General features: G+C 44.9%; 1 protein-coding gene across 5 annotated transcripts in view; it reads left to right on the forward strand.

The window, feature by feature from the left end:
* Window positions 1-15,324, forward strand: part of AOAH (acyloxyacyl hydrolase) — a 249,021-nt gene that overhangs the window by 124,834 nt on the left and 108,863 nt on the right. For all 5 annotated transcript variants that reach the window (XM_040964660.1, XM_040964664.1, XM_040964662.1 and 2 more), the window contains one exon: window positions 6,855-6,954. In XM_040964660.1, the coding sequence (XP_040820594.1) occupies window positions 6,855-6,954 (100 nt within the window). The remainder of the gene's footprint in view (window positions 1-6,854; window positions 6,955-15,324) is intronic.

Consider the following 15,324-nt stretch of genomic DNA (forward strand, 5'->3'; position numbering starts at 1 on the left):
CAACAGAACAAGTAGCAAAATCAGCATCAGACCATGGCTATGGATGAAAAAAAGAGGAAGTGATTAGTAGGGACTTGTTAAAGCAAGTCTGTGGCGTCCGGCAAGATGATACTTATAGTGTTGTCCTTTGTCAGACTGCACAGCAGCAGTAGAGCTGGAGCAGACCACACACTTTGACCATCAGCAGACAGCTCCAGAGCAAGACACTGCCTCGAGGGCCCCCAGGTATTCCCTTTAGCTCAATCAGGCTATATACCATGACCACAGAATTCCATAGCCCAGTAGGATCAATGGGGACCCATTTAGGCAGGCTGGAGATTTCCCAACTTTGGTCAGAAATATCTGATCCACTCCAGGGGAATAAGCCATTTGAGCACCCATTTCATTGTTCTGAGCCCTTGGCTTGGTATTTGAGTTTAAACAGTACTGTGCCCAATTGTCCATGTACCCAATCAGGTGGAATGATATCCAAATGTATTGGGCAAAGATGATATTTGGGGCTGGGGTCAGAGTTCTTAAGTTTTCACAAGGGGCAGGTGTATCAGCTGTGTGGGTACTAAAATCTGTTAAAGCTTATCCAAGGACCTAAGTCCAGCCTGCCAGGCTGGATTTATCCAACAGGGGCCAGGCTTGCTTTTCTAATGGGCTAGTTGCTTCCTCCTATCAAACCTGGTATTTGGGTGTGAGGGATCACACACAAGTGAAAGCATCGTTAAACAACATGTGGTTGAGTCTTAGCATGTCCTGTATTGTGCCTCCATCACTACCAATACAATGAGAGTGTCTATCACATTCAACTTTTTGAGACCTTGATGATTAGGTTCATTCCTTCACCAGAATAGGCTCATCTAAGGCCAGGGGATGTATCTGAAGAGGTTCAGGTACTTTTGTGGCCCCTACTATTTGGCAAAGGACCGGTGGCATCAACCTTGTAACCTGCGCATTGCCCAAGGAACAGGGTCGGAGAAGCAAGCACACCTGGTCAGAGTTGTCACCAAGTCCCTGTATGTCAAGGATAATCCTGTCCCTTTAGCTACATCTCACTCCACTGTAACTTGGCTACATACCCACAAGGCCAGACCCTTGCCTGAGCCAAACTAGTTGGGGCTTCCACCTCCTTATTTCCAGGGATGGAGAGCTTACTGCTAATAGATGCAGGATATACAATGGACTGTGTCCCCAGAGCATGTAGCTGCTTCCCCCGTTTCTTGCCACATCGTTTGTTTCCAGAGAGACTTTCTTAGCAGAGATCATGATTCTGCCGGCCACTGTGCCATCTGCAGTGTAAGACCTCTGTGTACTGCCCAGTTATAAGCACTGAAAGCCAGCACCCTTGGCTCAGGTTTCACTACCAGCCACACTCCAAGTTTTGCCCTTTGATTTCCTTCCCCATTTTAAACTAAGTGGTTTCAATGACAAGTTGAACCTCATGGCAATACAGACACTTGGGTGTCCCCTCAGCCCCTACCACTGGACCCACCTATATGTCAGGGTTTGGAGGTGTGGGAGCCATCCCCTCTCCCACTTGTGAAGTCATAGAGCCATCTGGGATGCTGAGAAAGTTTTATAAGTCATCTAACCTAATACTGTGCTTGACTCAGGAGTCAGTTAAGTTGTTAGATAGGATGGTTTGCTGTGATAAAGATGTCGGTCTCATGTTCAAGGTTGGGGTCAGTCCTATAGCAAATCGAGGTCTATGAAACAGATCATGCCTCCACTTCTTGATGGGTAGACCAGTTGTGCACTGTTACCAGTGAAGTCTTGATCTGTGGCTCTGCCAGCTAACCGGATGTTGTATACCAATAGAAGCTGTTGCTATAAAGGGATATATTCAGTTTTGTTCCTTTAAAATCTGTGATCCAAAACTTGTAAGTACCCTTTGTCCTTTAAATTCTTGCCAGGCGATTCAACTCATACCATCTGCTATACTGGTGGCATCTAATTGCTTTGGCATGTGGGGTATAGCGGGGTGCCCCAGGGGGTGTATCTGTTTTGTCACATTTCTTCTTCCTTTTTTGTAAGATTTATTTATTTGTATTGGAAAGGCAGATATACAGAGAAAGGGAGAAACAAAAATCTTCCATCTGCTGGTTCACTCCCCAAGTGGCTGCAATAGTCAGAACTGAGCTAATCCAAAGCTAGGAGCCAGGAGCTTCTTCTAGGTCTCCCACATGGGTGCTGGGCCACAAGACTTTGGGCCGTCCTCCACTGCTTTCCTAGCCCACAAGCAGGGAGCTGGATGGGAAATAGAGCAGCCATGACACAAGTAGGCACCCATATGGGATCCTGGTACATGCAAGGTGAAACCTTTAGCCCATATTCACTGATTTACTTCCAAATGCCCACAATGACCCTGGCCGGAGCATAAAGTAATGTCGGTCTCCTGTGAGGATGAAAGGAACTCAAGTACTTGAGCTATCATCTGCTGCCTCCTAAACTAGCAGGAAGCTGGAATCAGTAGGCAGAGCCAGACACCAAACCCAGGGGCTCTGGTGTAGATGAGCATTTGAACTAGTAGCTGAGCTGTTAGCCCACATGCCCACACTTGTAACGGAAAACCTTTTGTTTTGATTTGTTTTTTATTTTTAATCCTTCTTGATGATGTGGAGGTGAGCTGGACACATAGGTGCTCATGGGATGCGTTCATCCACTGTGCTACAGTGCCAGCCCCAAGAGAGCATACCTTTTACTACATCTCATGATGTCATCAATATAGTGAAGGCAAGTAATGCCCATAGGGATTGGAAAGTGGGTGAGGTCGTGGGCCACCAGACCGTAACAGAGAGTGGAATACCCTTGGAGCAGCACCTGGCGAGTCCACTGTCTCTGCTCCCGCATAAAGGTGAACTGAACTTGGGACTCTGCCAGGAAAGGGCCACAGAAGGGGGCATGAACAAAGCCTAAAACAGCATGAACAGAACCAGGAGCTGATGTTAGTTTGTAATACCTGAGGAGTACTGAGAACTGTGGCTAGTATGGGAGAGGTTTCCTGGTGCCTTGGTAAGTTTCTAGTAATCCACAGTCATTGGCCAAGTTCCATAGGCTTGGTTTTTAGTTTTTCTTTCTTTTTTTTTTTTTAGGCTTATTAAAAGCCTGATGGGCTGGTGGGAGGATTCTATTGTAATGCCTATGTTGACTCCTCTTCCAGGCAGTTTGCTTTGCTTTGTATGTACACACTGTCCAGGGCAGGATATTGACCGGATCTTATGTTGTGTTTCCCTCGGCACAGTTTGTATCACCCTCATTTGAAGGTGAAATTTCTCTACAGATGTTTGCAATGTCTTCTCCACCTGTAATATACACATTTCTAGGGTTTTTTCTGGACTAGACAAATGAGCACCAGAGATGGTGCAGGTAACATTTTCCTGGTATTTAAATATGAAAATAACTGTTTTACCCTAATCACCATGTGTCCTGTCCTTCTATGGACTATTTTGGGTCACCAGGGATTGGAGTATATTTAGTGCCCAGGTAGGGTGGACTAGTAGGTAGTGGATTTATTTTCATTTTTATTTATTTATTTATTTGAAAAACTACTCCCATCCACTGCTTCACTTCCCAAATACCCACAACTGTCAAGGCTGGACCAGGCAAAAGCCAAACCCGAGGAGCTCAAACCAGGTGTTGTGCATGGAAGGCAAGGATCCAACTAGAATCTAAGGATCCAGAGTCTTTACTGCCGTTTCTCGGGCAGTAGCTCAGAGCTGACATCAGGAGCTGGAGCTGGAAGTTGAACCCAGGCTCTCTGATAGGAAAGATGAGCATCTTAACTAACATCACAACCACAAAGCTAATTGACTACCTAAAAGTGATCTTTTCATTACATGGTACCAGAACAAATGAAAGTTTCAAAAAATCTGTGTAGCATAGACCTTCTTCTGTCCCAAGTTTGTTCAAGAATATACTATCTGGGCCCAGCGTGGTAGCCTAGAAGCAAGTCCTTGTCTTGCACATGCTGGGATCCTATATGGATGCCATTTGTATCCCAGAGGCCCTGCTTCCCATCTAGCTCCCTGTTTGTGGCCTGGGAAAGCAGTCAAGGATAGCCCAAAGCCTTGGACCCTGCACCCGTAAGGGAGACCTGGAAGAGGCTCTTGGCTCCTAGCTTTGGATTGGCTCAGCTCTGGCCAGTGCAGCTGCTTGGGGTGTAAATCAATGGACAGAAGATCTTCCTCTCTGTCTCTCCTCCTCTCAGTCTATCTGACTTTCCAACAAAAAAATAAAATACATCTTTAAAAATACATACACACACACAATATACATTTTCACTTCACAGATATCTTTCCCATCCTGTTGGTATTAATGTGTGTGGATTTCTGGGTCTCAGCATTTCCTCTTCTAAGTCTTTTCATACTGAAGCTCTGTCTTAGAGGATGTGAAAGGGAACCACACACTCATGCCTTCTCCTTGCTCCAGCTCAGAGATAACAACTTCTTCCCCTGACTCAGTGGTCTCCATCTTGACTCCTGCATGGAAGTTCAATCACTTGAAACTGTGCTCTATTTGGGGAGAAAAGTAGGATGGGTTGACTCCAGTGGGGATGGATTGTCACAGATGGGATATTGACCTTAGGTTAAGAGCAAAGATTAAACAGAGCACTATTTATCACACTCCCAAGTCCACTAAATACCACACCCTCATCAAGACAGCAGTCATCACTTAAGTAAATGAACCATTAAGGTGTGAACAGATGTGTGAAAGCATCTGCCCTCTCCTGATTTACTGGCTCTTGGTAGGCATTTGTTTGGTAATGGACTTCATCTGTATTGAGCATCTTGCCCCTCTGCCTGGTAGACTTGGCCTTCTTCTGTACTTCAGATGTAGTAGGTCTGTAACCAACCATGAAGAGACCATGGGGTTAAGCAGGCACACATCATCTTGAGCTCTGTTTTTACCTCTTAACTGAGGTGCTTAACAAAAGTTGAGGAACCATTTTGTCAACCACATGCATAGTCTCGGTCAACTGGAATAAAGTTTGGGAGCCCATGGTCTTTCTGTTTTCATAAAAAAGGATCATCAGCATGTTTGGGGATTTCTGAGGTGCTCCCACTTTCTCTGATGGGCTTTGAATACAAAGCAGCTTTTTTTTTTTTTAATAACAAGCTGCATGGCAAAAATGTTCAAGATCCTTCCAGAATATGGAAGGACGCTGGTCTGAGGGTCACATTTTTGAAGATTTTAAAAGATATTTTGATGTGCAGCAAGCATTAAGACTGTTGTTTACTCACAAAGCAAATAATCAGAGCAGTCTCTGTTTTGTTATATTTATATTTTTACCTTTCTAAATCTCATATGTTTTTTTCTACCAAGTTCAGAAATAAGATTTCTTTGGAGTCAACAACCTAGTTAGGTCCATGATACAGGTAGCAGAGAAGAAAACCAGAGATGACTGGGGTAGAAAGAAGCAGGTTCAAGAAACTGCTTTCAGACCTTAGCTCACAGGGGCCAGATGTTCCAGTGCTAGCCAGTGGTCCCCTGGGTCTGGGAAGGAACAGCCACAACAAACACAAGTGCCTTGACTTTCATCATGAAACAGAAAAGGAAACGAAAGAGGAGGAGAGATAGGGAGAGAAGAAATGTGTTAATAACTGCAGTGGTTTTAGAGATAGCCAATAGAAGCTGTGCAGTTGGGTGGGGAAGAGGTTGAAGTAGTTTTATTATAAGGAACCAACAGAGTTCCTTACCATAGGGAAAATTTTCAAGCAGGGGAAAGAGATGAGATCAGAACCAGGAACCCAAGGAGCACACTGAGTGTGTGGTTCCTGGAGTTCCTCACTGCGCATTCCCTGAGTTCTAGAACCCCTCCTGCAGAATGACTTCCGGGTCACTCAGCCCCATGGTGGGAAATAACTTCCTTCCAGCCCTTTCTCACCAAAGCATCTCCTCCTCCTGAGAATAGCCCATTCTGAAGGCAAATGCTTTAGATGCCAATGTCAAATATTTTGAGGAGTAAATCTGATTGTTCCTGCTTGAAACAGTAGTCAAATGAGGGCCAATCACCTGGCTAGGAGCTACAGAACCTAAACATAGCTCCCAAGAGACCACCTTTGTGGGCCAAGAGGAACAGTTAAGCTGATCACATCAGCTGGGGAAAACCCCAAAACGTGCCTTCCAGAATCCATTATTGTCCCTCCCTGTAGTGAAAGATTCATCTCTGAGTGTTAGTCATATTTGTAGCTGGACTCCTTGCTATTTTGAGTTGAATCAATAATTTGCCTCGAAAACAAGCATCATTTTTGTACTCATTTTTCTTGTTAAGAAGAGTCTGGGAGGTAGCAAAGAAAAAAGGACTACAGAGGATAGCTGTCTGCCCCTTCAAATCCAGACAATGTGGGTTCCCCGAGGAAAGAAACAAGTTAGCTATCTTATATTTTCTTCCATAAAGATAGGAGATATGTTTAAAGGGGAATGGATGATATGTGTTTTCTTCAAGAAAATAAAGTGTGTATGGTTATATCATAAATGAACTTTTGCAATAAGATGCAGCAGGAATCAAAATAGTTTCTTCCCATCATGTGATATACTGGCCTTTTTTTTTTTTTTTTTTGCCTTACTCACTTACTTGTGGTTTCTCAAGAAAACCACAGGGTTGGTGTGATGGTTGCTTACAACTCAGTGCTATATGTTCCCCCACCGCCTCACCACACACCCCAGGGCTTATTCTAAGTGTGGGAGAGAGCAAACAGTGGCCGGAAGAGGCTGTGAGGCACAGCTACACGGGGGCCAGGCCACGCTGTGGCGAGTGGAGGATACCAGAGTGCACTTTGTGGGGAAATCGCCTCGCTTTGAACTTGGTCTGTTTCCTAAAGCCTTTAAGATCTTCACAGTCTCCGTCTTGTTCTCTTTGCCACCAGATTGGACAAGGACAGGAATGCTGACATAGTGTGTCATGCTCTGAAGTTTTGTAAACAGAAGCCTGGCCAGCCACTGTGTCACCTCTACCCGCTTCCCAAGGTGAGTGACTTCCTTCTGAACTGCAGCTTCTGGGAGGACCCAAGCCTTTGGGAAATGTGACTGAAGGAGGCCTGGTTTCACCCACTCAGTGGCAGGGGACATGGTAACAAAAGTCAGGTGATGCTTTGAAGTTCTCTGCATAAAATTATCTCTGGTTTCTGCTGGACCTCTCCCCTTCCATGTTACCAGGGAAGCTGTTCGCTTCCGAGCTCCTGGGGACTTATAGGTTCAAGCTGAGCCTACAGTGGTAGTGGGAAAGCTGAAAATGGGATAAGCAAGAAAGCCAAGTCGTAAGCCCCTGTCTACCCTTGAAATTGAAACACATCACCCTATAGGTTGACCTACAACTTTCTAAGTGCAACACTAAAGTCCAGCCTCGTGGGAAAACCTGGGCAGGGCGTCACTCTAGTCTGAAAGCTAGTTCTGGCCCATCAAAAGGCTGTAATCAAATACCCCCATGGGTTTGTCACGAAAAGTAAGTGAGCTAATACATATAAAATGCTTCACACAGTATCCACCACATGAGGAGATGTTCATAAAAGTGAAAGCTAATAGGATTGTTATCGATATCATTATTATTCCGAGAGAGCTGTGCAGAATACCTCATGTGCATTATATCATTTTGGGTGACTTTTAATTAGATGGAATTCAGAAAGGAGGCTGCAAACGCTGATGTAATTCCCTCCCCACGCTCTGGAGGAGAACACAATATTAAATCTAGTTTGGCCACATATTGATTTTCAGAAGGAAAAAAAAATCCTACATTCCCTTTCCTAGAATTATGGGGGTTTTCTCTGTGTACAGCACAGCATGTTTTTACTTCTGAGAGCTCCTTTTTCTTCACTGTTGAGATGAAACCATTTTTACTGCTTTGTGACCTAATCAGTGAACGTGATTTTGCTGAGTGACAATGTGAAGTTTCATAAGCCTGCCTCCTTGTCCTGGGGGAAAGATAGAGAGGCAAAAGCCTCAAGTATGTGTGCATTCCTGCTTCTAGTCACTAACTGCCAAGTCAGTGTCTCAGAATTCCATCTGAGAAGCTGTAGACTCCGTTGGTTTTTAGAAGGTGCTGTAATTGTTAGTGCAAAAATCTCCTCATGTGATAGCACATGAATATTTCTCACAGTCCTTTAGGACTTCTGTGGACATTCACAAACCTCCGCCTCTGTGCTTCAAAACTGCCCTCGCTGCAGATGAACCGGAACAGAGGGACACTGGGTGTCAGTGTGAACAGCTTCCCTCCTCTCTGGCTCTGAGCTTGCCCTTGTTAGAAATGACTGAGCACCCACTGCATGCCAGCCGCTGGACAAAGGATAGATGTGGGGCAGGTGTTTTGCACAGCAGTTAACTAGCTTTTGGGATGCTTGCCTTGTATATTGCCATCCCAGAATTGAATTTCGGCTGCTCTGCTTCCAATCTAGCTTCCTTCTGCTGATGTGCCCCCGAAGAAAACAGTTAAGTGATAATTCAAGTGCTTGGATCTGTGACACCCATATTGTAGACCCAAATTGAGTTTTGAGCTCCAGGCTTTGGCTGATCAAGTCACCACTCTTGTTGACATGTGAGAAATTAATTCACAGATGGAAGATCTCTTTCCATCTTTCTGTAATTTAGTCTGTCTCCCTCTCTGCATATTTGTGTGTGTTTTTCAAATACAATGAAAATGCTCATTTTAAAAGAAGCATTTTAAAAAGAAGCTTATTATTACCTTATTTAGTCCTCCAAAACAGTCCTAGGATGTAGGCTCCATTGTGATCCTTTTGTTTTAACCACTGGAAAGAGTTGTAGAAAGAGTTTATGTAACTTGTTGTGCATTGGTTCCCCCAGAGAGCCCACAACTGGCACGGCACCCTCTTGTTCTGCTTGGTTGACTTCTTAACCTTAGAGTCTTTCTGTCTTGCTTGCTTCCTTTTTTTAAAGATTTATTTATTTATTTGAAAGGCAGTAGGAAGACATACACAGGGAGGGAGGGGTTGGAGGGAGACAGGGAAAAGGAGAAGAGGAAGAAGGATGGGGCAGGATGAGCAGGATGAGCGGGGCCAAGTGGGAGAGAGGAAGGAGAGCGAGACAGAACACTAATTCACTACCTAAATGGACCAGGGGCCAGGAACTCCATCTGGGTCTCCACACATGGGCAGCAGGAAGCCGGATCCTTGAGCCATCATCAGTTGTCCCCCCGGGAAGGAGTAAGAAACTAGATCAGAAGCAATAAAATAGCCAGTTGTCTAACTAGCACTCCAGCGTGGGATGTGGATGTTCCAGGCAGCGAGCAGTGCCCACCGTGCATCACTATTTCTAGAACTCTCCTGGAATGTGTCTTCCTGATAGTCAAAATCTCACCATCAGATACCACCAAGGTGAAATTGTTGAATGTCTTCCTTATTTTCTGAATAGATTATATTGTCCTAATGATTTCTTTGGGATTTGTGCTGATATTGTTATTGTTATATGACTTTGTAACCCAAATTTCTTCCATAACATTACATTCGGAAGTGGTTTTTAGCCAGACTTGTTTATTTTCATTTCTGTGGCACACAGACCCCTTCCTACTAGTAGGTGTGAAATAGTAGGGAGAGTTACCTATGTCCTAAAGATAGGTGAAGATTAAAAATGCAGATGCAGGATAGGAAACAGCCCAGAAAAGGCCATGGAAAGCTACCCACTGGCATACAATTGGCTGACGTGGGGGCAAGACCAGGCTGAATCTGTCCACATCATCCACTGGCAAATCCAGGCACCAGTGTGGGTCGACCTAGGGTTGGTCGCAACAAAGACTAGTGCACATTATGGAATGCTGAGGTGAGGTGGCCTGTACCGGAAGGGACCGCAGCGCCCTACCAGCCTGAGAACAAGAAAGGAAGTGGGCAGAGCCGGCAGGGGAATAAGGGAGGGTTCCTTTGCAGGACAGCTACTTCCGCAGGAGAGCATGGGCTGGGATGGGGGCAGACCAGACTAGGCAGAGCTACCACACCTGTGGGCTTCGTGCGGACCAGATCAGGGAAAAGCCGGGCTGGGTGGATTATTCCTACTGGTGCAAACAAAATTAAAGTGGGCGAGGGTTGTTTGGGCTTAGATGCAGCATCAACTGGAATCTGGGAGTGGGAGAGGCCTGGGAGGGAAATAGTGGGCTCATCCCTCTTGGGTTACCACTTCCACAGGACATAAAACTAAAATAACTAAGATAGCGGCTGGGGTGGAATGGGGTGTGGGACAGACTGGATTACTGCTACACTTACTGGCAAACCAGGGTAGGGGGTGGGCCTGGTGGGGGTTATTGTGGGTCGCTCCAACCTAGGCTGCAGCTCCCGCTGGTTTATGTGAGGGCCAAGTATGTGCTGGGCAGAACTAGGCTGGACTGCAACACCCATTGGTTCCAGTGGAAGTCGGGAGTGAAAACAGAACCAACCCAGCAACTGCAACCACCAGCTGATTGGAGCGATGGACGGTGCCGGGCCCTGTACTTGTTAGCACATACAAGAAGTTTCTTTGGAGATCTTCCTAATCTAAATGCTGGACTCAAAACCCTAACGAAGAAAAGAGAGAAGACAGAACGGGTCAACCAACCATCTCAGCTATGATGGACTATGTCAATCAGTGGATTTTTCAAAGCCCTCATAGTGCTTGGAGTGGCAAGATTGACAACGATTCATAACTGTTGCAATATCAAAACCACTTGAGCAAGAACCTCAGCGCATGCCCTACATCCGGGATCTGGGGAGGGTGGGAAAATGGGTGGGCCTTCTCCCTTAAATAACCCCCTTTAAACATGAAGGTAACAATATGGAAAACATACTAGTATTATCCACTTTCATGTAGCCCTTGAACCTTCTTACCCTAATTAACTATGTAAAGAATGTCAAAATAAAATTTTATAAAAATTAAAAAAAAAAAAATGCAGATGCAGAAAGCTTGCTGGCCACTGGGACGCTGCTTCCTGATACCCCGGCCAATGGCCCTGTAGCCATGTTGTAAAGTCCATCACCAGATTAGTTCCTTCATGTCAAATCCCATCATGAACGTTGCTTCAGTGGAAATGCATAGCATAGTCTCTGCCGTCTAAGTTTTTGACTTTCAAAGCAGTAAACATTCAGGAGAAACCATACTTTAAATTTTGAATTGAAAAAATTTTTATATAAAGGATTTGTTTATTTTTATTGGAAAGACGGAAAGAGAGAAGGAGAGACAAAGATCTTCATCTGCTGATTCATTCTGCAAGTGGCTGCCACACCCAGAGCTGAACCAATCTAAAGCCAGGAAGTAGGAGCTTCTTCCGGATCTCCCACATGGGTGCAGGGTCCCAAGGCTTTGGGCCGTCCTCTTCTGCTTTCCCAGGCCACAAGCAGGGAGCTGGATGGGAAGTGGTGCACTAGGACATGAACCGGTGCTCCTATGGGATCCTGGCATGTGCAAGTTGAGGATTTAGCTATTGAGTCATCATACTGGGGTCTTGAATTATATCTTTTTCCAGGCTGGCACTGTGTAGTCTAGTTCTCTCTTAAATACTTCACAGCAGCAAAACTGACTGCTACTAGAATGCCATCTTCACTAAGTTCTGATTAGTGGGTAATGAAATAGATATCTGTAGATATCAGACACTTACAGATCTGTAATTATTTCTGTTTCTATATGTGTGTTGGTGTGTGTGTATCACATATTGATATCTCCCATTTTAACTCAATATCACAGTATCAGATTCTATGTTATACATATAATGATCACACATGTTTCACATGGACTCTTAAGGATTTGATCCAAGCCTTAGAATTGGTGAATAAAACCTAAAGTGGTCTGGAGGCCGTAGACTTCAGATTTCCAGCTCTTCATATCAACATCACTTGTGTTTAATGTCTGCTAATAGAGCGTACTCAGAGTTAGCACTTCTCAGAGTGAAGAACAGATTGCTTTGATTTCAGTTTTAGCAAACTGTAGTAAAACTACCCAAGAATCTTGCACAAATACCCCAGATATCTCAGTATCAAACAAAACCATGTAACTATTCACTCACTCAAACATTTCTTGAGTACCTACCACGTGTTTATCCCACAGGCAGGCACCCTGAGTAAGTCCTCAAAATTCAGCAGGGAATGGATGAGTCCCCTGTTGTATAAATAAGTCTGTTGAAACCCAGAGAACTGGAAAGACTTTCCCAAAGTCCTGTAGCTCCTGCAGAATAATTGTTTTTCTTTTTTCAGCCAAAACAAAATATGTAAATGAATGGTACAGACTGGTGTTCCAGCAAACATGGCAGGCAATTACATGCCAACAACAGTTCTGGCATGGAGGTAGGCAGGTAAACAAAGGCTGATGAAGAGACACCTGCTCTAAGATAAGTGCAGGGAGGAGCAGGAACCCCAAGTGGAAGAGAGCCAAACTCTCTCTTGGGAAGACCAGGAGTGAGGTTACTGAGCCCTCCCAGTGAGAGTTGGCCCAGACGCCATGCCTGGTCCAGCTTGGCTTCTGTTGCCTGGGCCTTTGCCCAGAACTCGGCTCTTGTCATCCTCTTGTCTCCGTGAGAATGCCCCTCTTCAGCCAGGCCTGTCCTGGCCAATTGTGTGGAGAAGTTCCCAGCATTGCATTTTGTTTTTTTCATTCACGGCATTCAAGAACAGGGAGGGACTGCGTCATTCTTGATCACCATTATACCCTGGGACTAGCAAACCATTGGTGCTTAGTAAGATCTATTGCCTAAAAAAAATAGGATGGAAAATGTTGTCCTGATCATGTATTTGCTTTGCCTCCTCCTCTGTGAGGATAAGTATGGTCTCGGGGATAGAACACACCAAAATCAAAATATGGGGCTTGCTGTATGCTAGGACGCAGTTTTTAGAAATAGATGTGGCCCCTGCTGTAGAATCCCTGGCCTTGTGTCCCTGGGCTGGGATGGGAGTATCTGCTTCTCTACAAGGATTCCTGATAAGTGCTGAAGGGTCAGAGCCGTTGTGCTGGAGTCCATCAGAAAGCCAAGAGCAGTGGTTGACTGTCCTTTCTTCTGCCACTGGCCTTTTGTCACGTGGTAACCCCCTCAGACCTCCAAACTCATGTCTCTACTTGCTCTTCTCAACCCTTCCCTGAGTAAATTCCCTTTTCTGGTGAATTTGTTAAACTCTTACTAAATTTCTGGTCTTCCATGCCCCCAGAATAAGACTCATTAGAAAGGCAAAGGGGACAAGAGTTTCCAGACCAGTCTCTTTGGAGATCACCCCCCTTTCTGATGGATTTGTTCCTAACTGCGTTTTAGCTAATTGGGCAAAAGTGCAAGGAAGTTATTCACACCCAAGAAAGAAAGTGAAAATGCTTGTTTGCCTGTTCATGTCTCTCTGGTTCTGAAAAGTAAATGCAAAAATTAGCACCCCAGGATCCCTGTTCTCCTCCAGCTACAAGCAGATTCCTGTCCTGCTCTCACTGAGTGGTGAACACAGACCCTTTGTGAAGAACACAGACCCTGGAGCTAGATTGTCAGTTCGAAGCCTGGGACGCCCAATCTCTCTCACGGGGCAAGCTGCTTCCTTTCTGAGTATGGTCAGACCTGTGTGGTGGTCAAGGACAGGCAGTCTGATGTGAGATGGCTGGGTGAGTGAGGACTGCCTGCAGGGCCTCAGAGCCTCCCATAGATACTGGAATCCACAGATGTTAATAAATGGTGAGTTAAACAAGGAGTCTGCGAATGAGGAGTAGGATGATATCGGCAAGAGAATGAGAACCTAAAGCCTTCTCTACTAAAAACCAAATGTACTCTGGGAGCCAGCGCTTACTCTCTCTCATTCGAGAAAACTGACCTCTGGTCCAGAGTTCTATTCACATTGTCCTCACTGTGTGTACATGCATGTGGCAAATTTCTTTATATCACTTTTTCCCAAGACTCAAATCTCTAAGGTCTGCATTTTTCCTCTCAGCATTGTAATTATGACTTGCTTTTTTTTGTGACAAAAGCATAGAAGATAAAAATAAATTGTCGCAGTTGTGCGAAATCTCTAATGTCAAAGAAAGGAAATTAACTTTTTCTGTCGTCATGATCTGTTGCATTGAAATGTACATGGCTACTGCTGTGGACAGTTCTATCAAAACGCTAGCTCAGAAATGAAACTGAACACAGATAATGAAGGTTTGCTGTCCTGTGTTTGCCTTGCCTCTGTGGCAGGGTGCAGGTGAAATCACATCAGACTAAGTCTAGGGTTTATAAGGAGTCTTTAGTAACCAAGCTTGGTATAGCAGGACCCATTAGAAATTAGCAAATGACAAGTCCATATAGCAATCTAGTCTGGATTGAAATCCCAAGAGGAACAAATGGTCATTAGCCTGAAGTCCATCTGTGAAACTGAAGACCTATGTCCCAGCTTCCCTAGCAATGGAAGTTATCCTAAGAGACATGCAACGAACAACCTGGGCACACTCACAAATCTGCAAACATTCACCTTTTCCTGGCTTCTCTGCCCACATTGCATTACTGCTCGGCCTCACCGCTCCTGAAGCTCTTGAAAATACACAGTTAGAAATACAAAACATCTTAGCATTCACATCTTCTCTGTCCTACATAAGCAGTGAACAGAAGATGAGGAATATGGACATGCAGGAGCTGTAATCAGGGGCTACCTGTCCTCAGAGTTGCCCACAGGAAGTCAGAGATCAAGTAGGTAGCGAGGAAACCAATAGTTGGAAAGAGTGATGGAACCACACGACCAAGAAAACGAGCCCCTCCCTATCATGGGCCTTTGTGGGGGTTTGCGAGGGGAGTGGCTGCACAACAATGCAATACTGCCCCCTCTTAAGTTCCAGGTGATGATAGGTGAGCATCTCCGGTGGGCAGAAAGGACCATAGGTGGTGAGTGGGGAGTGGCTCCCAAGCTCATGACCCTGAACTAGCTGCCTACCCCACAATATGTCCTCCACCCTAATTATAGGTGGTATGTAAGTCCTATTTTCTCACACCTCCAAACGTAGAAGAATACAATTACTAAAAAGAAACCATGTGTTCTGTGGACCTTCTGGTTAAGGAAATTTCATTCTTGAGTGATGGTTGACCTTTAGCTGTGGCTTGGTAAACTATTAATAAATCTAATGTTATTTCTGAAGAAAATAAACACCCAAGATATAAAAACTTGGGATCAGTATTTGATAATATTCTAGAAGAATCTATATCCACACTCCCACAACTTTATGAAACCTATAGTTGTACCTTGGAAGACAGTTGTATCTTTTTTCTTAGAGGTTTATTTATGTTTATTTGAAAGGCAAATTTATAGCGAGTAGAAGAGGCAGAGAGAGAGGTCTTCCATCTGCTAGTAAGCTCTCCTAGTGGCCACAATGGCCGGCCAGAGCTGATCTGATCTAAAGCCAGGACCCTCCTCCAGGTCTCCCATCTGAGTGCGGGGA

Source organism: Ochotona curzoniae, unplaced genomic scaffold (assembly GCF_017591425.1).
Source record: "Ochotona curzoniae isolate NIBS_2020 unplaced genomic scaffold, NIBS_Ocur_1.0 scaffold_3835, whole genome shotgun sequence".
NCBI classification, from domain to species: domain Eukaryota; kingdom Metazoa; phylum Chordata; class Mammalia; order Lagomorpha; family Ochotonidae; genus Ochotona; species Ochotona curzoniae.